General features: G+C 53.9%; 5 protein-coding genes across 6 annotated transcripts; 1 reads left to right on the top strand and 4 right to left on the bottom strand.

Moving 5' to 3' along the window:
- Nucleotides 1-431: 431 nt before the first annotated feature.
- On the bottom strand, nt 432-1716 carry LMH87_009748 (uncharacterized protein; the record flags this gene model as incomplete). The annotated part of the gene is made up of 5 exons (XM_056196798.1): nt 432-464; nt 517-818; nt 881-926; nt 985-1625; nt 1683-1716. The coding sequence occupies 5 exons, from the start codon at nt 1714-1716 to the stop codon at nt 432-434; spliced, it is 1056 nt and encodes a 351-aa protein (XP_056053910.1).
- Nucleotides 1717-2596: 880 nt separating this feature from the next.
- LMH87_009747 (uncharacterized protein) lies at nt 2597-7101 on the top strand (the record flags this gene model as incomplete). Its single annotated transcript, XM_056196797.1, has 3 exons — nt 2597-2891; nt 2943-3046; nt 3109-7101. 3 exons carry the CDS (start codon nt 2597-2599, stop codon nt 7099-7101), a joined length of 4392 nt encoding a protein of 1463 aa, XP_056053909.1.
- Nucleotides 7102-8353: 1252 nt separating this feature from the next.
- Nucleotides 8354-12513, bottom strand: LMH87_009746 (uncharacterized protein; the record flags this gene model as incomplete). Its single annotated transcript, XM_056196796.1, has 4 exons — nt 8354-10416; nt 10495-11395; nt 11744-12157; nt 12226-12513. The coding sequence occupies 4 exons, from the start codon at nt 12511-12513 to the stop codon at nt 8354-8356; spliced, it is 3666 nt and encodes a 1221-aa protein (XP_056053908.1).
- A 4334-nt stretch (nt 12514-16847) lies between these two features.
- On the bottom strand, nt 16848-18965 carry LMH87_009745 (uncharacterized protein; the record flags this gene model as incomplete). 2 transcript variants are annotated; one of them, XM_056196794.1, is made up of 6 exons in its annotated part: nt 16848-17209; nt 17268-17631; nt 17708-17872; nt 17958-18649; nt 18693-18743; nt 18803-18965. In XM_056196794.1, the coding sequence occupies 6 exons, from the start codon at nt 18963-18965 to the stop codon at nt 16848-16850; spliced, it is 1797 nt and encodes a 598-aa protein (XP_056053906.1). The 2 variants fall into 2 exon arrangements, with proteins under 2 accessions (XP_056053906.1, XP_056053907.1); XM_056196795.1 differs by having other exon boundaries at nt 17268-17737; nt 17863-17867.
- A 73-nt stretch (nt 18966-19038) lies between these two features.
- On the bottom strand, nt 19039-21278 carry LMH87_009744 (uncharacterized protein; the record flags this gene model as incomplete). The annotated part of the gene is made up of 10 exons (XM_056196793.1): nt 19039-19081; nt 19145-19156; nt 19291-19327; nt 19823-20272; nt 20337-20456; nt 20567-20590; nt 20651-20806; nt 20864-20971; nt 21029-21138; nt 21226-21278. The coding sequence occupies 10 exons, from the start codon at nt 21276-21278 to the stop codon at nt 19039-19041; spliced, it is 1113 nt and encodes a 370-aa protein (XP_056053905.1).
- Between the last annotated feature and the right edge of the window lie 1022 nt (nt 21279-22300).

Raw genomic sequence — 22300 nt, 5'->3', positions numbered from 1 at the left:
TGCAGTGGGAAAGGCTGACTCGCCTCTGATCTAGCCGATGTATTACTATCACGTCATGTATAAAAGTATAGAGAAACTGCTAATAGATGCACTTGTATATTAATCTACTCTGATCCGCCATTACCACAAACCTAACTGATGCTATAGTGTCTGGCTAAAAGTTACACACAGTATTTCCCATCTATCGTGACCATCCTGGCAAAGCAAAGCTTCCTGTTTTGACCAGTCAGTGCTGCCACCTCATTACCCTAAGAATAGGCCGTGCATATTCGACCACTTCCCCGACAACTCTCGCCTGGGCACTCAGTATACCACAACTCTCTGTCCCACATCGCCGGAAATGTCACTGCTCACGGTCGACATCATACTACTTTCGGTTTCATCATCTTCCGAACGCTGCCGATATAACTGAATAAACCTCGAATTGGATTCTACCGACACTTGGTCTTGTTCTTGAGGGACATCTGCTTGTTGATCACTTTCAGGGGAATGTTGCATTTGTCTGAATTTGCTCACGAGAGCAGCCACAGAAGGCGCCGAAGAGTTTCTTCCTCGGCCATCCCCAGTCGCCCGAGGTGTAGCTTCCAAGTCTGCTTTACTGGTTGCAATGTAGTTAGCCACCGAGGAGTTTTGCTCAGACGACGTGCCCTGCGATAAAGCAGATGTGCTGCCAGAATCTTGCGAGTACAGGCTATCTTCGTTAGGCGACTCAAATGGAGAGCCGGGCTCGGTGCCGGCGACATCTGTTTTGTCCTGAGAAATGATATCGGTCTTCTCCTTAGCATTACCAGAGACGGTTTCGTCAGAGTGTGAGTTGTCTTGATTTTGGTCGACATTAGCCTCTTCAGCTGCATTCTCGGTACGGGGGAGCCTCTCCTGCGATTCATTGCCACCAGGCTGACTCGTGGAGGTAGATACATCATCAGCTGCGGTTGCAGTCTTTGTAGTAGACGCGGCTGCAAATTCGCTGCATTCGGGGTCAACTTTGAGAGAGTCATGGAAAGGAGACGCGGTGTTGCTATTGTCTGTCGAGATGTCTGCATGTGGCTTGGATGACTGTAGAGGCTCATCCTGGGACTTGAGAGCAGTCCATAGCTCGCCGATCACGGGTCGAGCATTGGGAATTGGCTCCTCACCGTATATTGGTACCACAAATCTGGATCTAAAAGTGTTTTTGTCTCGCAATGCAATAGAATTTGTCGGGGAGCTTGAAGAAATGAATGCCTTGGTGGAATCTCCATATTTGGTATTGATATCGTTGACGGCCTTTTCAAGCCCATCACGGAAAGTAGATGCTTTCTGCACGTTGTCCGAGGCAAGATCATGTAAAACATCAAGCCGTGGGGGTGTGGAGGATACAGGCGAAACAGGCAAACTGTCGTAGGCAATGGAAGCATAGCGCTCAGGAACTGGAATTGGGAGAGAGCAGCGCTGCTGCCACGGGTTTTGAAGCAACATGGACTGAGAGCCCGAAATCGGTTCAAGTGAAGTGTATGCTTCGCTTCGGCTCTGGTTACGGGAATCAGCGTCCGAGTCCTTTGTCATCTTTTCTCGTGAATATTTTATTTTGATGCCCTGAACGAGCTCGCCCAGACTTTTCCGACGACGAAACTGGCGGGCAGGAACTGCGGTATCTAGTCAGTAACTTGTCAGAGTGAAAGCGTAAGGGGATCACCGCATACTTGGAGAAGCATCATCTGAAGCAGCCAGTTCCATGGCGCCGTCATGACCGTGATCATCCGGAGGATCATCTGCACTGGGGCGACTGCCGGGCTCGGCGTGAGGCGAGTGGAGGCTACGAAACCATTTTCGGCCGTCATTGCCAGACCGTGCAGGGCCCAAGCAACCGCCGGCCGAAGTAGAAGGACGATGGCGAGACTTCCACAGCCGCTAGCTGGTAGTTTGGGTGGTGGACTCTGGTGGAGTCGACCGCTCACTGTCTTTCTTGTCGGAGGGGTCGCCTTTGTCACGCTTTTTGAAGAAGAGAGACATTCCGGCGGATATGTATGAAGGATTGAGATACTGGTAATGGGAGGCCGAGAGACGAATGTTCTTGAGCAGGGGGGCAGTCGATGTGACTGAACGATGAAGGACGCAGATTCGAGCGGATGCTTGCTTCCAGGTTTACAATGGTGAAGGTAGAGAGATGGGAAAGCCGTATCGTGCGACTGCATCTACGGCAACCACAGCTCCAATCGGCCTTTGGTAGCAGGCACTAGAACGATGAAACAGATGAAGCAGGAAGCAAGATGATCATGGTTGAAAGAAAACAAATTGCCAGATTGGGCAGCCACACGTTGTTGGTGTTGGAGATTGGCGCTAGTCCTAATCTGGGCGGGGCACTTTAGCTGGCCTCTCACGCTGTCAGTAGTCGCGTCTCACACCAACGCGACGCGCTACAAGGGACGCGCCCCTTCAAGTGGCTTCTTAATGAGAAGCGGTGCACACGCCCCTCTACACCATCTCCATCGACAAGCCTGTGCATCACTGATCCCGTCCCCCCGCTTGACAACTGGTATACCGGTTTTCCAGAAACTGCCTCTGTTCCATGTTTGCGTCTTGTCTGTCACGGCTGCACCAGTGATCACGGCTCGCCATGTCCAAGGTCAACCACAGGGCCAAGCTCGCAGAGCTCAAGGCCCTTCGCAAAGCTGGCAAAAAAGCCTTTGACAGCTATGAAGTGGAGGATGTCAATGCCTTGTACGACGAAGTGGACGAGGATGGTTACAAGAAGATTGTCAGAGACCGCTTGAATCAAGACGATTTCGTTGTCGACGACAATGGCGAAGGCTATGCCGACGACGGCCGTGAAGACTGGGATCGTGTCCGTCAGTATGATTCTGAGAGCGACCTGGAGGACCTGCCTGCGCGAGGTCGCCCAAGCAAAGCCAGTGAGTAGCTGTATCCTCTCCTTCTCCTAAGCAACTACTAATTCGTGCCAGAAAAAGCAAACCGCCAAGCAGAGCAAGCCAAGCGAGATGCCAACGACCGTAATATTAGCGAATACTTCACCAAAAATGCGACCAAGCCTCAGCAAAAGCCAAAGGTTCGCTGCGCCGATATATCTTTCCCCCGTCGTAATCTAAGCTAACATGCTACGACACACAGATCGTCAAGACCGAAGACGACGAGGACTTCATGGCAAACCTACTTGGTGAGGTCGACAGCAACATCCCGGCCCCCGCACCAAGAATCTCAAAACAGGAGCGCTCAGGAGAACGCCGCAAGTCCAGGGCACTTTCGCCTGCTCCAGAACCTGTCGGAAAGAAGCAAAAACGACTCGACACTCGACTGCCTTCGCCTCCATCTGCTGCTCCTCTCAGCGATGATGACGGATACATGCCGCCTTTAGACGAGGAGCTGATGCCTGCCTTCGACGTACCAATGAGCGACCCAGCGCCGTCTTCTCCCGCTGCTAAAGTAGCACAACGCAAAGCTCAGCTGAAGCAAGAAATTAAGAAGGATGACTCTGATGACGAAGAAGCGATGGAGGTCGCACACGCTGCTTCTGTTACAACGGCCTCTGTCAATCTGGCCAGCTCTCGCCCTATAAAAAAGCTACGTAAGGAGGAGCCTTACCCGTCGCCAGCGAGCTCTTCACCGGTTAAGCCAGTGGACGACGTCGATTCGTCGTCTTGGAACAAATTAACCGAGAAGCTCAACGTTGTTAGCAACCCTTCAGAGACGCGCAGCGTAGGCAAGATCGACCACAACGACGCCATCGAGGCCGATGGCAGCTTGAACTTTTTCTGGACTGACTACACTGAGATCAACGGCAGCCTCTGTCTTTTCGGCAAAGTATTGAACAAGAAAACAAGAGAATATGTCAGCTGCTTCGTCAAGGTCGACAACATCCTGAGAAAGCTTTATTTCTTGCCGCGCGAGCATCGCCTCCGTGGTGGTGAGGAGAGCGACGAGAGCGTTGAAATGATGGACGTTTACAATGAGGTTGATGACCTCATGACCAAGATGAATGTCGGCATGTACAAGATCAAGGCTTGTACTCGCAAATACGCCTTCGAGCTCCCTGGAGTGCCAAAGGAAGCACAGTACATGAAACTGCTCTACCCATACACCAAGCAACAAGTCGACCCCAATGCCACTGGCGAAACCTTTTCCCATGTATTTGGATCAAACACCGCACTCTTTGAGCAGTTCGTCCTATGGAAGAATGTCATGGGTCCTTGCTGGCTCAAGATTGAAGACGCCGACTTCGGCGCCATTAAGAACGCCTCCCACTGCAAATTGGAAGTCCTGGCTGAACATCCTAACATGCTGTCAGTTGCAAGCGAATCAGATAACCTTGATGCGCCTCCCTTGACTCTCATGAGTGTTGCTTTGCGCACCGCATTCAATGCCAAGGAAAACAAGCAGGAGATACTTGCCATTAGTGCAAGAATCTACGAAAAGGTGCTTCTCAGCGATACGACTCCTGCCGAGAAGCTGCCCTGCAGAACATTCACAATTATTCGACCGCAGGGTCAAAACTTTCCCCTGGGCTTCGAGCAGCTCGCCAAGGCTCGCAACCGCGGTCTGATTGTTATGAAGAAGCAAGAATCCGATATTCTGAGTTTCTTCTTGGCCCAGATCGACGTTGCTGATCCTGATGTCATCCTCGGCCACCAGCTGGAAGGTGTCGACTATAGTGTCCTCTTGAATCGTCTACAAGAAAAGAAGACTCACCAGTGGTCGAGACTCGGAAGATTTAGAAGGACCCAGTGGCCGCAATCGCTTGGCAAGATGGGCGGCAACGTCTTTGCAGAGCGCCAAATCATTGCCGGCCGACTGCTTTGTGATTTAGCAAACGAGGCAGGCAAATCTGCCATGTACAAGTGTCAGACTTGGAGCTTAACTGAAATGTGCAGTCTCTATCTCTCTGGTGATAATCGCCGCCGCGAGATCGACAATGAGGCTGCCCTGAATAGCTGGGCCAAGGAAAAGCAAGGTCTCATGGACTACATCACACACATGGAGGCTGATACACATTACATTGCTGCGCTGGCCATCAGCGTCCAGATGCTTCCGCTGACAAAGGTCTTGACCAATCTTGCCGGTAACTCTTGGGCGCGCACCTTGACTGGTACCCGAGCCGAGAGAAACGAGTACATTCTTCTTCACGAATTCCACCGCAACAAGTTTATCTGCCCTGACAAGCAGACGTTCCGCGGCCGCCAGAAGGCTTCAGATGAGAATGACGAGGAGGCAGGAGAGGGCAAGAAGAAGGACAAGTACAAGGGCGGTCTCGTTTTCGAGCCCGAGAAGGGTCTTTACGATAAGTTTGTCCTTGTCATGGACTTCAACTCGTTGTATCCCTCTATCATTCAAGAATTCAACATCTGCTTCACAACGGTCGACCGCACCGTTTTGAGCGAAGACGATGATGCTGTTCCTGAAGTACCAAAAGACCAAGACCAGGGTATCCTCCCTAAGCTGATCTCGACACTTGTTGGGCGACGTCGCCAGGTCAAGCGTCTCATGAAAGACAAGGACGCCACAACCGAACAACTTGCCACCTGGGACATCAAGCAGCTTGCCCTAAAGCTAACTGCCAACTCCATGTACGGTTGCTTGGGTTACACCAAGTCCAGATTCTACGCCCGTCCCCTCGCCGTCTTGACCACATTCAAGGGCCGTGAAATTCTCAGAAGCACCAAGGAGCTCGCAGAAAGCAAATCCCTGCAAGTCATCTACGGCGATACTGACTCGGTCATGATCAACGCCAACGTGGACTCCGTGGCGGACGCTTTCAAGGTTGGCAATGAGTTCAAGAAAGCTGTTAACGAGCAATATCGTCTTTTGGAGATTGACATCGACAATGTCTTCCGCCGTATTCTGCTGCAAGCCAAGAAGAAGTATGCTGCCATCAACCTCGTCGAGAAGGATGGCAAGTTTATTGAACAGATGGAAGTGAAAGGTCTGGACATGCGACGTCGTGAATATTGCGCCCTATCGAAGGAAATCTCGAAACACCTTCTAGATGAGATTCTGTCGGGCGAGGAGACCGAGGTTGCCATTTCGCGCATCCACGAATATCTTCGAGATATTGCTATCAAGATGCGCGAACAGACTATTCCTGTTGCCAAGTACATCATCTTCACCCAGCTCGGCAAGGGGCCCAAAGAGTACCCCAACGCCGACTCCATGCCTCAAGTTCAAGTCGCCCTCCGCGACATTGCCCGCGGCAAGACTGTCCGCAAGGGCGACGTCGTCTCGTACGTAATTACTGGTGATGGCAAGAGCTCTGAGCCGCCCGCCAAGCGGGCTCATGCGCCTGGCGACCTCAAGACGGACTCGACACTGATTCCGGACGTTGAGTGGTATCTTGGCAAGCAAATCTTCCCTCCCGTCGAGCGTCTCTGCGCCAATATTGTCGGCACTTCCACCGCACAGCTCGCCGAGCAGCTCGGTTTGGATGTCCGCCGCTACAACTCTCTGCAGACGCAGCAAAACAGCGCTAGCGACGACCTCGAGATCCATCCTTTGGAGTCTCAAATCCCCGACGAGGTTCGCTTCGCTGACTGCACACGGCTCTCTCTACGTTGCCGTAAGTGCAAGTCTTGTACATCCTTTGAGGGTCTCGCCGCGGCTCCTGATCGCGTCTCTGCCTCGGGTGTCGTTTGTGGCGCCTGCAACGCCATTATCCCGAACCTCTCAATCGTGGCCCAAATGGAGCACGCAATTCGCGTCCAGACCACGCGATACTACGAGGGCTGGCTCGTCTGTGACGACTCACAGTGCGGTAACCGCACGCGCCAAATGAGTGTCTACGGTACGCGCTGTCTCGGCCCCAAAGGTCTCGCCCGCGACTGCCTGGGCCGCATGCGCTACGAGTACACGGAAAAGCAAATATACAATCAACTGGTGTACTTTACCACCCTCTGGGACGTGGACCGCGCTCGCGGCCGCGCCGCTGCCACTGACAGCGCCATGGCCAGCCAGGACCGCGAAAAGGTCCTCGCCCTCGCCGAGCACAACCGCGTGCGCTTCGGCACCGTCAAGGGCGTCGTAGACCGGTACCTTGACAAGTGCGGCCGCCAGTGGGTGGCCATGGACTCGCTGTTTGCGCGTCTGGGCTTCAACAAGCTCATTGCTGCATCATGATGGAAATAGAAAACGAAACTTTTTGGGTCACTTCTTTTGTGCGCATGTTCATGGACAGGGCGTTTTACGGGGCAAGCTATGGTAGGGAACCGAGTACGCTGCACAGCTGCTGGGATTTTCCCAATTTTTCGGTTGGTTTTATAGTTTGAACATGTTTTGTTACTTGTGGCTTATTGTTTCTTCTCTTCTGTTGGGCTCTCGTTTTGTCATTTCTCATATAATAGCCCTCAATCATCTATAGCATTCATTGACGAGTTGGAAGTTGCATGAATCGAATTTCTATATACTAGGCTTAGTCTTGTCGCCCTTCTCACCTTCTCGTCCTCGTTACTCTGTGAAGAGTTTGTGGCCCTGCAATATGGGAACCCGAAATCCAGATGCAGAGCACAACCAGGCAGGATTATTAGTAAGATGCAAATACCGCATCAAGGAAAGTCACGAACTGAGCCCAGTTTAAACAACAAATTTATATATTCTTCTTCACAACGGTAATCCGTCTGTTCCTGCAATTAGATGATGTACAATAAAAAACAGCTACGGCAAAAAAGCCCTAAAATCCGCAGGCCGAACAAAAGACCGTGCGGGAGGAAACGGGGGCTTTGATCCTAAATGAAACGAGAAGAAATAAGCGCAAGAGGTAAGAGAAAAAAAAAAAGTAACCCGACCCCGCGAGGGGGGCTTTCAAAAAAACAAACTTTTCTGTCTTCCTCGTCAAAAGTCTTCTTCAGTTCATTTCCTCCGCGTCAAGCCAGACGTCCGTCGCGCATTACCCATTATGCAGCTCTCGTTCGTTCCTGGACATGAAACCAAAGACTCCCAATCATTGACTTCGTGTCGTAGAACTTCAGCTTCATCAAGCGCGGCGGCGGGCCGTTGACGGATAGAGAACGTTTTCGACCCGAGGCCAACTGCTCCGACAAGGAAAAACAACAATCGATCCATTATGGTGCGATACGTCGGCAACTTCGAACAGGTAATCAACACATTGGCGAAGAAATAGAAAACTTTCCCCTTTTGGTCCCGGACAGTGCTCCCTCCTCGTTTCTCAGAGGAAGGTGTGTGCCATATTCTGGCTCATATGTTCTATTGGGCGAGGGTATCGTAGAAGAGATGCGGTGCAACTTTTTTGGACACGTCGAATGAAATCTTGGAAAAAAAAATGCAATGGGAAAAATCAAGATGAACAGAGTCCCGCCTAGTCTATCACCCGAAATGCAAGACACCGAGAATGAAAGAAACAAAAAATGATTACTTATTCGCTCTCTTTCTTGCCACTGTCGGGGACAGCTTTTGACAGGGCCGGGGAAGCAGCGGCGGAAGGCGGGGAGGCAGGGTTCTCGGAGTCCATATTGGCCAAGAGACTGAAGGTATTGGAGTTTTCGCGAGTGGGAGGAGTGCCGGCGCGGGAAGACATGGCAGAGTCCTCACCACGGCCGAGAGAGCCACCAGGGCCCATACGGCGACCACTGTTGCTGCGAGAAGAGAACATCGAGGTAGGGCCCAGAGTGACGTTCTGGCTCGCGGTTCTGTTGATGGAGCCCTTGAGACGTCTCAAGTCATCCATACCAACCTGGTTGCTGGTCTGCTGGGTGTAGCCAGCAGAGAATTGGCGGGCATCGCCACGGCCGACAGGAGGACGGCCGCCACCACGCTGGTTGCTTCTGGCAGACTCCTGGGCCTTGGCAGCCTGAGCAGCCTCAGCCTCGGCGCGAATCTCGTCCAGAGTCTTGGGGGGAGCCAGGCCGCTAGTCTTGCCTCTCCAACCAGCCCTGCGCAGGTCAATGATGTCCATGAGCAAGAACCTGATGCGGCTGGGAAGCTCGGGAAGGTCAACCATGGTCTGGATGCGAGCGAAGTAGGCATCCATCATGGGACGGCCCTTCTCAGTGTCGTCGAGGTTAGCACCGATGGTTCTCAGCAGCTTGCACAGAGACTCGACCTCAGCCTCGTCAGGGATACCCTTGTAGTCGACGAGCTTGTGCACACACTCGTGCATGATGCGCTCCGTAAGCATGCCGAGCTTGTAGAGTTCACCAATGAACTGAACAAGACCAAGACCACGACGCTTGGCGGCGGCAGCCAGGTAGTACTCATCGGACATGAGCTCAGCCTCGCCGTTCTTCTTGCCGTCGGCATCTTCCGCTTCCTTATCCTCCTTGGGAGCCTCGGGCAGGTTGACAGACCAACCACGCTCAAAGTCCTCCTGACATCTGTTGAGGAGATACTTGCGGAAGAGGTTGCCACCGCTGACAATGTTGCCATTCTTGTCCTTGATTCTCTCATCACGAACCTCGGGGCTCATGGTCTCGAGCATGCGCTTACAGAACTTGGCATACATGGAAGCCCAGTGGGACTCGTCGGTAGCCTTCTCGAAAGTAAGCTGAATAACTTGGCGCAAGGTACGGCCGTCCGACTCATCCTTGGACTGCGACGCAATGAGAAGAATCTGGTCGGCAATTCTGTCGAACTTCTCGGGGGTCATCTTGTTCAGAGCAGCCTTGACCTTTCGCTGAACCATCTCAGGATCGAGGTATCCAGCGCTGACAGCAGAGCTGGCCACGGCACTCTTGCCGATGCTAGTGGGTTTCCATCCAGTAGCCGTGACAGCAATAGGCTTGACCTCCTGGCCGGCAGTGAGTGGCATGGTCTTAGCAGCCTGGACATCGTTACGGCGGCTGCCGCGAGTTTGGCGACTGCTCTGGCGAGGAGAGTTGGGGCCAGCACCGCGCTGGGAACCAGAGCGAGCCATGCCGGCAGGACCAGGGAAAGGAGCGCCAGGGCGGTTGAAGGAAGCAATGGGGTTCATACCGGGCTTGCCACCAAGGGCACCACCGGGCATGCCACCGCGGCCGGGAGGCGCATTGAAGGGACCGCCAGGGAAGCTGTTGCCGCCACGGGAGCCTTGCCTAGCATTACTACCAGAGGCGGGAGTGCGGGAAGCGGAGCGGTTGCCGTCACCATCGCCGATGAGGGACTTGACCTGCTGGTGGAACTCGATAGAGGGTTGCTCAGTGAAGACCTTCTGAAACTGCAGAAGGAAGCCGGCGTCATATCTAAACGTCTTGCCCTTCTTAGCAACAGCAGCGTTCAGGGCAGGGTTAGGCGAGTTGATGCCAGCAGGGTAGACATCCTGGTCCATGACCTGGAGGAAGCGAGCAGACTTGAGGGACTGCATAGCAGGCGTAGGCTGCGGAGGCTCAACCGGTTTGGTATTGATAGGGGCGAGGTTAAGAGCAGCAGGCTTAGCAGCGCGCTTCTCCGGGTTCTTGGTATCGACAGCCTTGTCGGTCTCGATCTTCATGTCGGCAAGCTTGCCTGTAACAGATTCGACGTTGCCTTCAGCGCCGCCAGTGCGAGCCTTGGCGAGGGCCTCGGCAACAGACAGAGTCTTACCGGAGCTCTCGGCCTCGTTGCGCTTGCGCTCGCGCTCCTCTTCGAGACGTTCCATCTCGCGCTCCTGCTCCCGCAGCTTGCGGTCCGCCTCTTCGGCATTGCCCTTGCGGTTGGCCTCCTCATTCTTCTTGGCCTCGGCCTTCTCGGCCTCACGGCGCACGCGGTGCTCTTCTTCTTCCTTTTCGCGGCGGGCATCAGCCTCTTCCATCTCACGAATCATGCGTTCCATTTCATCCTCTTCAGGGTCATCCTTCTTGGCAGGTTCGACAGCCTTGGGCTCCTCCTTGGCGGCAGGCTCGGCCTTGGGAGTCTCGGCGGGCTTAGCAGCGGGAGTCTCAGTCTTGGCGACAGCAGGCTCCTCGACCGCAGTGGACTGCTGAGTAGCGCGCTTGATCTTCTCCTTGAGCTCATCCTGGATTTCCTTGGCAGTCTTGGGGGCGGCCTGGCTGTCACTGCGGGTATGAGAAGGAGTGCTTGGCTTGACAGGTGGAGGAGTGGGAGTCGAAGCGGCGACCGGAGGAGTTCGAACCTGCTGGGGAGCAGGCGAGGCGGGAGCCTTGAATTCTACAACACCACCAGCGGGGTTTTTAATTTGAATAGCAGCGCTCTTGCGCGGCATGACAAAGTTGGTGGCACCTTTGGTGGCATTCGCGCCCTGGCCCTGACCGGAGGAGACGACGACAGGCTGGTTAGGCTGACTGGCGCTGGAGGGACGCTCTGGCTGAGAGGGGCTGCGGGACATGCTGGCGCTCTGCTGGTGGAAAGTCGGAGGATACTGCTGGCCGTAGGCAGCGTTACCCTGGGGAGGACCACCCATATAAGGGGGGACATTGTTGTAGCCATAGGCCATGTTGATAGGACGACCGTACTGGTCGACCTGTTGGGGAGGATAGCCGTAGTTCTGATTTTTCATGGTTAGCAATCGTTCAAAACCTCCATTTTCAGGAGAAAGATCAAATGAGTTGGAGTTGGGTTTATGGATGGGGGCGCTGTGGTTTGACTTTGGCGGCACTTCAGAGTTGGTCAAGCCAGCGGGAGGCTTGGCAGGCGAATTCGACATGCGAGGAGGCTGCGTCTGATCCGACTGCTCAGCAATGTCACTGAGCTGTGGTGGATTGATGTAGCTAGCATGGTACTTGGCCGTGGAGCCCGCGAAGCGTCGCAAATCTGATAAAACCTTGTCTTGCTCACGGCGTGGAGGATATTTCTTGTGCGGTTTAGAATAGGTTCGAGGAAAGGGGTACTGTACTTGTTGCTGCTGAGGAGCCATAGGCGGCGGGTAGTGGTATTGAGGAGGCGTCTGCATGTGACCGTGCATGTTGGCGGGAGGCATGTTGGGTGTGTTGGGCATGGAGGAGACCGGGGCCGGGCTGCGGTTGGGCTGATGAGGCGAGTTGGGGTAGGGCATGCCGCGACCCTGAGGCTGGAAAGCAGGAGGCATGCCACGGCCCTGACCGTTGCGGAACTGGTTGTTGGGGGGGTAGCCCATCTGGTTGTTGTAACTGTTGTGGTGGTTGTTGTAGCCACGTCCGCGTCCGCCCTGATAGTTGCCTCGGCTGTTGTCGCCGTGCAGAGAATTGGTCGACTCACGTCGGAAGTGAGCACCAGGCTGGGTGGGAATGGCGTTGGGATTGGGAGGGACAGAGCCCTGTCTCATGTGGCGCTAGATTGAAAGGTTAGCTGTTTGAACCAGTACCGAAGGAAGAGCGTAAGAGTAAGAAATGTACTAACCTCGCCATCGCTGCCGAGACTACCGAAAGTCATCTGGCCACCAGACTGCATGGAAGGCGGGCGACCGCCGCTAGCAGAAGGCTGTGGGATGGGGGAGGGCGAGTGAGCAGGAGAAGGCACACGGGCGGCAGCGTTTCCAGCCGGAATGGGGATGGGAGCAGCGTTGCCGGACTGAGGAGTGCTGTGGGCGACGGAGGGAGAATCAAAGCCAAACTGGATGTTGGACTTGTTTCCGGCCGGGGCAGGAGGACCGCCATTTGCGACGGTAGTGGGGGCGTTGGCCGCCATGTTGAAGGATCTTTGGGAGAGTGATCCGAGCCGTTGAGTGCGACCTTGGCAGCACGAACAACGGCGGGAGAGAGAATGCGCGTGGGCTGGCTGGCCGTTTACTGGAACAGGCGAGGCAGCACAATTTGCATTCTGCGGTGACGAAGCCGTAGAAGAAACCACCACAAAAAAGAGGGTGGAAGCCTGACGCGGTTTGAAAGGCGTCGAGGTGGAAGGAGACTTGGGCGCAACAGCCACAGAGCTGGAAGCTAAGCCGTAAGGGTGTTTGTCGAGGTCTGCTTCGGAGCAGGCGACGGCAGACGGGAATTAAGGGAGCGACTCGTAGATGAAATACGAAGCGCTTGCGATGAAATTAGCAATCGTCGAGGGCCGAAGATTGCAAGTGGCGACGTCGAAAGAGAGAGAAAAAAGTCTCGTGGGGCGAACCGAAAAAAATGGTTGCGCCAAAAAGAGAGACGATTAAATAAAGAATAGGCGAATCGAGGCGAATCGAAAAGAATATCGAAACACGCTGCTGTATTATCGAAAGGAGAATACGGTCGAGGCGAGGAAGAAAATCCTTTTGTCGGGTGCGTCGTCGGAGGCGAGAAGCGACAGGCGAGATCGCGAGAGAAGTTTCTTGTCGTGGGAAAAGACAAGAAAAAAATCCCGTGGATCTTGGTGTGGCGAACAGGACTGCGAGATGGGAGGTGTCTCGAGTAGCTTCTGGTACTGCAGACTCAGAAGAAGAAATCCAATGCCCTGGTGATGAAGGGTAAGGGATGTCGGTCTGGGGAAAAAAGAAGAATTTCCACCGGACCACCTGTGTTTGGGGATTGGAAGTGGTGAGGGTTTGAGGAGGGAGTCGTGCAGAAAATTTTGGGCGAGCGAGATGATTTAGTAAGGGTGCGGGTGCGGGTGCTGGGGCGGGTGCGCTGGCTGGTGCTTGGCCACACCCGCAGCGGGCCAAGCCCGAGCCAGCAAAGGCAAGGCAAAGACGGCCAGGAGAAAGGGCCACTCAGGTCACCAGTATTTAGGTACTGGTGCTACGCCGTACAGTAGTCTTTTCACTAGGGGCTAGGCAAGGTAGGTAAGTACCTAGGTAGCAGGCAGACGCCCCTTACCAGTATTCCCTTGTTCGCGCGCTCATTCTTTCCCTGTACTTTTCTTTTGCGGCCTAGGTACGCCACACCAACCCACACCTTTTTCTCGCCTACGCCACACTTGTCCTACGCAGTAACCTACCACTAAATTACAATCCGAGTACCTATCCGTACCTACAAATACAGACAGTGCTGTTGCTACGGCGCAGCGCTTTCCCACTGCAACCCGCTCCAACAACAGCAACAGCCCACTGTAATTAACCCCTTTCCTCCCCCCCAGTTGCCCCAGTTGCCCAGCCAAGCATCCAGGCAACCAAGGTACCCGTCTGCCTCATTTCGGTGATGCGGATACTTATCCCCGGCCCGTCACCACCAACAAACCTTGGATTCGCAAGCCGCCTGTAGTTAGGCTGTACCAGTAATACCAGCAACCAGCTATCAATACTCCGTGCCACTTGCCCAGACATGTGAATCGTGTCCCCTGTGCCAATTGATTTCCTTTTTTCTTTCTTTTTTTTTTTTTTTTTTTTTTTTTTCCCTCTCGGGACTCTTGTTCTCGCTCCCAAAGTGCGGATAAACAACAAACCAAGTGTTACAGCCAAAAATGGAACAAAACCTTTGAAATAAAATAAAGTATCGCTGAAATGACATGCAAATGCCTCGAAACCACCCTCTCGCCGAATCGGGCCACCTGTCGCCCATGGTCTAGCCAGCTTGCCAGCCCATCCTTCTTCAGCCACACGCGATGCTGTCACGGACCAGACGCGTGACGCCCGTGTCATACAAATTGTGAGTCACTGCGCAAAGAAGCATGACGAAGCCACAGAGACTAAAATAAATGGAAAATCATTCACTGATTGCTACCCAAGCAACCCACGATTTAACCTGGCACCTCTTCAACTCCTTCACTACTTGCACGGCGCATGGCTGCCGAGTGGCCGACTGCCACATGCAGCATCATCATCATCATCATCATCACCAGCATATTACAAACCAAGTACAGTCAAGGCAGCAACCCCTACGTACGAGTCTCTCGCTCCCACTCTGGTCCAGTCCTCTCACTGCAAATGCACAGCCAGTACTATTACTACTGGTACTCCGTAGTCACAGTCCTACCGAACACACACACACATGCGCCCGGGCCAAGACACTCTCACTCAGCTAGCCAAAGTGCTTGCAGCAGCTAGCCTGCCTGCCTTGTCTTGCGCGCGCGCCGGGGAGTGCACTCTTCTTCTATCAGTCAGTATACGCGACAGATTTTGCACCGTGTCATTCATGCTCGCCGCAGCCCCTGGTACCTGGCGATTCATGTATCTGTCATTGCAATTGACCATGCGCCGGGCCCTGAGCATGCATGCTTCACTCCAAACTCCGACATGAATGCGAATTACCACGGCAACCCTTTGCGCCCATTTAAAAAAAAAGGCGTCCAAGGGAGATGATTTTTTTTTTAAGTGGGGACCGGTCTTTGATTCTCACACCAAAATAGGAGTTCAACCATTTGGCCCGGAGGAGCATCGCCTTGCCCGTGCCACTATCCGTACTGGTAGCAGTAGACAACTCCAACAACCTCCACAAACGTCATGGTAGGAAACAAAGACGTTCCATGTCTCGACGTCACTTTGCCTAGCTGCATCTGTCTAGCCTCTCATCGCAGCGTTCAAATGTCCCTAGCTACCGGCATCGACAACTGCGTAGGCTCGGAGAATGCAACGTCGACCAGTGCGTTGTAGCGAACCCTTCATCGCCATATGATCAGCGTCAGTGTGATATCACTGCTCACCCTAAGCCACAGCCTTTTTGATTGGATCATTCAGGAACGGCATCGCCAAGCGGCGACCGGACCAAGCACGGCAAGTTCCTCCTCAAACACTGCGGCGGCGTCAGAAAAAAAAAACACCATCCCTGCCATACTGCATGACATCGCAAATAGCCCCATGCAAATGTGCGTTGCAGGAAATCCGACCCTTTTTCTCATCCATATCTTTTCCGTCCGTGGCAGGGGTTCAAAACACTCGGACCAGGATGCCGGTTTAAATTGGCAGACCAGAACTAGAAAACAAACGACATCGGGGGCGCGGGCGCATTTGCTTTGTTGCCCCTTTTTGATCCGGGCGCGCACACACATGTACCAGTATCGGTTTCACACCTGCGCACACGCGCGACGCTATTCACTCGCGGATGAAGCATCGTCAAGCCTGCAGAGGACCATCCACTGTGCACGGCCGCCCAGCCGCCTATTACACTCGCCACGTCTACTGAGTAAGCATCTGCGAACAAAGATTTGGCGCCGTGGCCCGCGGTTTATTTTTACCATCAAGAGCAGAAGAGACATGTTTGCTACGCCCCCAAAGCAAACCGCTTTCGTTACTTATAGGCCAGAAGTCCAGCCAAGTGGCGTGGCATTTCGCTAGTCATTCACGGGCCGCCGCGCAGCCGCCCCCCCATGTCAGACATGTAACCTCTAAAGAGGCGTAGAAATCTATGAATAACCCGCCCGATCATTGGCCGAGGTTCAGCTTTGCATGATTTGGATACGGGCAATCTGGGAGGTGCACTTCGCGATGTCTCAAGCGCTTTTATTAGCTGTTACACCACGGCGCTCCTACACGATGCATTGTACAACGCTGCGCACAATGGTATTAAATCCGACTAGCCTGGTAAGGGCTCAATCGACTTGCCCTTTAGTTCCTAGCAACTTCTAGGGCATCGCGTTGGGGCACGTGGCACCCAAGCCGAACATATCTGAAGCAGAAGAAACAAGCCGAGCCCATATATTCGTCCCAGCTTTTGGTGTCAAGGGTGTCGTCCCCGGGATTAGATGTCGAACCGTTTCATACCCCGATATAAGAGTGAATCATCCAACACGCTTTGTGCAGCCAAAACCAATTCACTGGCACTCATGCCCCAGTGTCCGATCAGTGGCACACAGCCGAAACATCGTCCTGAATACCAACACACGGCCAGTCGATATCCGAGCTCTCAACACAGTCAACCAGAAACTCCTCTTTTTATTACATCTACGGAGTAGCTCTGCAATTCGATCTACTATGGGCGCTCCTTGAACACGGCAGACTTACTTATATCCTGAAATGGATCTTCCTGTTAGAACTTACCGTCGAGCTAATACTGGGACAGTGACAGCAATGAAACACAATCCGAATCAATTATCTGAAGCAACGAAAAAAGCAGCTCGCATGCCGTCTTCTCGAATGCTGCGCCTATAAAAGGCCCAGTGAGCCCCGAGTGGGACTACTGGAACACAAAATCAAACTCGCCGACTGCCCTCAGCACCTCGCGCACATGTTCCACCGACAGCGTCTTGCCCTCGGCGAGCGCGAGCGTGTTGGCCGTGCGCGCCGTGTTCTTGATCTGGCGGCCATTCAGCTCCATGGCGGCAAACTCATCCACGCTCACCGCCGGCCAGCTCGACTCCTTATAGCCAGCCGTGCGCTGCAGGAAGAGCCGCCACAGGTCCGCCCGGCCGGCAGCGTCCAGCGGGTGGTACTTGAGCGCGAGGTGGATGCGCGACTGGAAGGCCTCGTCAAACGACTGCACGCGGTTGGTGGTGAGAAACATGATGCCGGCATAGTATTCGAGGACGCGCAAAAAGACTGCCAATGCCGTTAGTCTGAACATTCAAAATCGGGCAAGCTGGAGCGTTGGACTTACTGGAAACAATGCCGTTGCGAGCCAGGTCGTGCGACGAGCGCCTCTCCAGAAACACATCCGCCTCGTCAATCAGCAGCACCGCTTTCCACGTCATGGCCAGCTCCAGAACCCTCTTCAGGTGCCTCTCCACCGTCTCCATGTCGGTGCCCAGCTCGCCCGACATCATGACGTACAGCGGCCGCCTCGCCACCTCGGCGATGCTCTCCACCGTGAACGTCTTGCCGATGCCCGGCGCGCCGTGAAGGAGGAACACGCAGCCCTTGCCCTTGCCCTTGATCAGGTCGTCAAAGCCGCCGTCCGCCTCCGCCGCCTCCTCGTCCCCGCGCACCGTGTGCTGCCAAGTCAGCGCGCGCAGGATCCTCTTCTGGCTCGCGGGCAGCATCAGCAGGTCAAACGCGTCTGCGTCCCACGCCACGTCGGTGACCAGGTCGACGCGGAACCAGCACCATTGCCAGCGCGAAGCCGGGCACCTGGTAGTGGCTGCGGAGGTGGTCGTGCTCCGTCACGGCGTCGGCGTCGATGCCGGCCTCGCTGTTGAAGGCGACGCCCTCCCTGGTTCGGTGCTTGATGTAAGTCAAGTGGTCAATCATGACACGACCACTAACCTACGTGAACAATCAGTACAAGTCTTATTCACATCGACAGGCGCATATCAGTCGTTTCTTTCCATCTTTCCATCTGGCAACTCACAGTTACGGCATTGTGCGTGAACACATCACATCCGCCGAATGGCGACGGTTTCTTGCGATGCTCAACGGCAGTGGCGGGCCCGCTATACTGGCAGTGATGCACGCCTGCCAGGCGGCAGAGCTTCTCGCCGCGCGCAATCTGCCTCGCGCGGAGCGCCGCCTGGTCCGGGTGGTACTCGAGCGGCTGCAGGTCGAGGCGGCGTATGAGCCGCGTCCCCTTGAAGCTGTCAATGGCGAAGCTCTGCTTCACGTAGCCGAAGCGCACGCCGTTGAACGCGAAGCACTTGGCCTCGACGACCCAGCTGGCCGGCTTGCCCCAGCCGGCCTCGTGAAACTCGGTGCCGACGACCTCGAGGATGCGCTCCGTCTCGGCGGCGTCGGCGCCGGTGAAGAGCAGCTCGCCGGGGCGGAAGATCATCCAAATGTCGGAAAAGGCGACGCACGGGTGCTCGGCCGTCAGGACGTTGGTCTCGTATCGCTCAATGTAGGCCTTGAGCTCCCTCTCGACGAGCTTCAGGACGAGCTGGATGTCGAGCGTCGCCTCCTCGCTGTCCGCAGTCTTGACGTACTCCTTGAGCTCGTTGCGGTAGTGGTAGAGACACCCCAAGGCTTCCTCCTCGCCGTGCCCCTCCAGTATGACGGGCAGGCCGGTAAAGTTCTGAGTCGAGTAGCTCTTGATCACGGTCCGGAGGGCTTTCTGGATGTGCGACGAGAATATTTTCAGCACGCCTCTGACCAGCGTACCATCCCTGTTGTAGTAGCGGTAGTAGCGCATGGCATAGAGCCCCTTGTCCGCCACGTCAATGTCTTTCTTGTCGGGATCAACTGCCTTGAGAACGGGCTGACCTTTCTCGTTGTAGCGAGACTCGTATACTTTGACCTCGCGCTTCATCTGGCCGTCTGCAGCCAGATTGGATGCATCTTCCGCGTCACTGGGGTGTTCGATGGGCATGTGGTCGAAGTCACTGTCATCATCCTCGACATAAACTCGCCCGATTCGCGGCCGCATGCTGAACTCTGATGATAGAGATGGTTTAAAGAAGGGCGAATTCTAAAAAGCCAGGCTCAAAGAGTCAAGTGTTTTAAGTGGAGGAAAACCAGGTGATCTTTGACTTTGAAGCAATGCTGGAGAAGTTCACGCTTTGTTGGCACACGCAGTCACTATATATACCTGTATTTTGAACCTACTTCCACGTCACGCTTTGCATTGCGTAACCCATCTTTCAGCTGTGCAAACCACATTTGGTTCGCAAACCAGCTCAAAGGTCGTCTGCAAGTGGACGTAATCGTCGTTGGGCAGCGGGGTAAGTCACTCGCCCGATCAGGCTGCCTACCCAATGTCGTACACGGTTCGCATGTCGCCGGGGCTGTCTGTTTGAACTTAGCTGTGCGATTAATTGAAAAGGGCTGAGGTCGTATTTCTTTTCCTTAGTGAGTTCTATCAGATTCGCGCCGCGGCTCGTCCGCCATCCACCGCGTCTGAATTCGGCACTCTCACCAACAGCTTCATCTCCCGAATCTTACTTATCCTTGAGGCCGATATCATTTCTGGGACTTCAAGAATATAAATACGCTTAAATAACGCCGGCTGTAAAAACTTGACTATATACTTTTATATCTATGCACGCTATTTCAAATGATCGTTATCTCTGACTCATATTCATGGCCACTGAATAGGGCTGCAAGGCAAGGCACTAGTGTATCGCTGGTGTAATGGAAATACCAAGCAGCTCAGCTTCGCGGTGACTTATAGCAGCTTCCCGCAGAATTGCAGTATTAGCGCCACTGTCCGAAGGCTGCGATCTGTCTCTCTTCCACACAGAAGAGTTCCCCTGCGGTTCGACGCTATGCCCTGGCACCACTGACCTACCACGGCTACTACCGTAACCGCGAAAGCGTGCTGTTTCATGAACACTTTCATTTGTGCGCTGACCATGAGCAAAACCTGCTTGTTGGGCACCCTGATGCTACGACCCATAAGCCGCCACAGGCCTTTGACGGGGTCGCGTATATCATCATGCACCCAGACAAGGCCATTCGACATGGGCAGATCAGCCCCCATGCGAGGGAAGCGGGCTGACAATTTCACTTCGTCGAAGGCGATTCCAGCATGGGTTTCAAGGTTGGCCACACACCAAGCGAGAACGATGTCGCCGATGGAGCCTCTCTCATCGCCATTGGCAACGTCGCCATGGCTTCCAAGGAACCATACTTGCTTCAAAGTCTGTCTTGATGCCCCCTCAATCTGCATCAGTGTTGGCTGGAATGGACCTCTTGACTCGTGCAAGGCGAGCGCATGCAGCAACACTTGGACATCTGCGGGGAAAGAAATGTGGCTATTAAACAAGGACGTCACAGGAAAGAATTCCATGTTACTCACTTGAGGCTGCATTGGCTTCCATGAATTGCTGCTTCCTGATAAGAGGCGGCAGCAAATCGAGTAAGCTGAAAATTCCAGTATGTGGAATGCCGAGAGCGCCGACCGTGTCGATGCAGAGGACTTTGCGACTTCGAGTAAGCATATCGAACAACAGGTCGTGATGGTAGAGTAAAATGCCGGAGGGCTGATTGAAATTGCTTGTGCCAAGATTGGGCTGAAACATAACGCACGAGTTTTAATCTCAACATGAACGCCTGGGAGGGCAACTGTTAGAGGTCTGTTTCTGGAAGGATGGTGCAGTTTTCATGTCTTACAGTTGTACTTTCTCCTCAAATGGCTTGCGACATCTCGCTTCAAGAACTCGCCCGAGGTATACTTGTTATAAAGATGATGAAGTATGTGTCTATCGCCATCTGTGGGTAAGCCGACACGGTCGAGAAATCCGATAAAGCTTCGACCAGTATATGATCCTGTACAGTAGCGTCAGGTTGGGAAGCGAAATATCTGCGTGCAATGATGCTGCTAACCACGGCTGTACCCAAGGACAACAATTTCGTCCCCAGAGCGATAGTTTGTGGCTAAATCACTTATGGCATCGATAATGGTTGACGTGACCTCGCCAGTCGCAAGACCCCCTAATGGTGGTCATGTTAGTATGCCGCTGGTGACCTGGCCCTGGTGTAAGTGCTCACCTCCAATATACCTTTCAATCAAACCGTTGCGCGCCCCAACCCCAGAAAAGTACTTGATTTCCAAGTCCGCCCCCTTGGCAATATAATCGAGAATAAATACCAGCAGAGTGCTTTTTGATTTCGTGTTCCGATTAGCGCACTCCTCTTCCAGCGTTGCAGCGCCAGACTGCCTGCTAACTGCGACAGTGCCTTCCTACAGATCGCCAACATCCACAGAAATGCGAACGTTGTTTGGAAAAAGGCCTTCCATGTTCGCAGCCCGTGAGAAGCGACAATTCTACGCGGTCTCATGGTCCCAAAGCTACCGAACAACTGGTGGCAACTGCTCCCGCGCAGCCAACAGTTCATCTTCTATGCCATCATTTGCTTTTTATGGGCTTGCACACTGCAGGTGGACTTATTGCGGCTAACTCAAGTTCTTCTAGCAGCAATCTTCTCGAGGGAATGCTGCTTTGGACCAAGCATCTGTTGAATCTCACCCTGCCCCCAGCTTGGATGATAGTGGCAAAGGAAGCGCTACGAATCACACTCTTGTTGATGATGATGACGACGACGACACCGGTGATCCTGTTGGTATTCGCGATGACTCTTCTGCGCCAACATATTTTGCTTGCCCATTTTACAAATTCGATCCTGCCAGACACTTTCGCTGCTTTCGCAAATACGAATTGCGCAGATACAGTGATGTTAAACAGCATATTTTCCGCTGCCATACCCTCAGCAATCTATATTGTACTAATTGTTGGAGTTGCTGGGGTGCGAGATCGGTGGCCGACTGGGAGACGCACACAAGGCAGTCCGTCTGCAAGAAAGAGCCAGTACCAGACCGGTTATTACCTCGAGAAGCGGGCGCTTTGACGGAGCTCGCTACTGGTGCCATGCCGGAGGAATCGAGATGGTACCTGATGTGGAAGTTGCTCTTCCCTGGCCATCCTTGTCCAACTTCGCCATACATGGTGCCCGGGCCTTCAGATGTCTTGAGCTTGCTCGATACTTCAATGTCAGCACTACAAGAGAAGCTGCCCTCTTTACTCCGTTCACGGGGCGTGGACCTAGGCTCCGAGGCTGCAGCATCTCTGGTGGCCGAGATCCATGGCATCTACATCAACACCCCGTTGACAGCAACCACCAGACGGCGCCTGCAGTATCGTATTCAGTCTGAACCTGACGCTGTTGTAGAGACTGCTCACAGTCCGAGCCAGCGAATGGACCTGGACAGTCTTGGACCACACGAATGAGTGGCATCTGGACTGCCTAGGTGCTGCTCCGGGG

The sequence above is a fragment of the Akanthomyces muscarius genome, chromosome 5 (assembly GCF_028009165.1).
Source record: "Akanthomyces muscarius strain Ve6 chromosome 5, whole genome shotgun sequence".
In the NCBI taxonomy this organism is placed as follows: Eukaryota; Fungi; Ascomycota; class Sordariomycetes; order Hypocreales; family Cordycipitaceae; genus Akanthomyces; species Akanthomyces muscarius.
The sequence above is the reverse complement of the archived record's forward strand: the minus strand, read 5'-3'. Positions and strand labels throughout refer to the sequence as shown.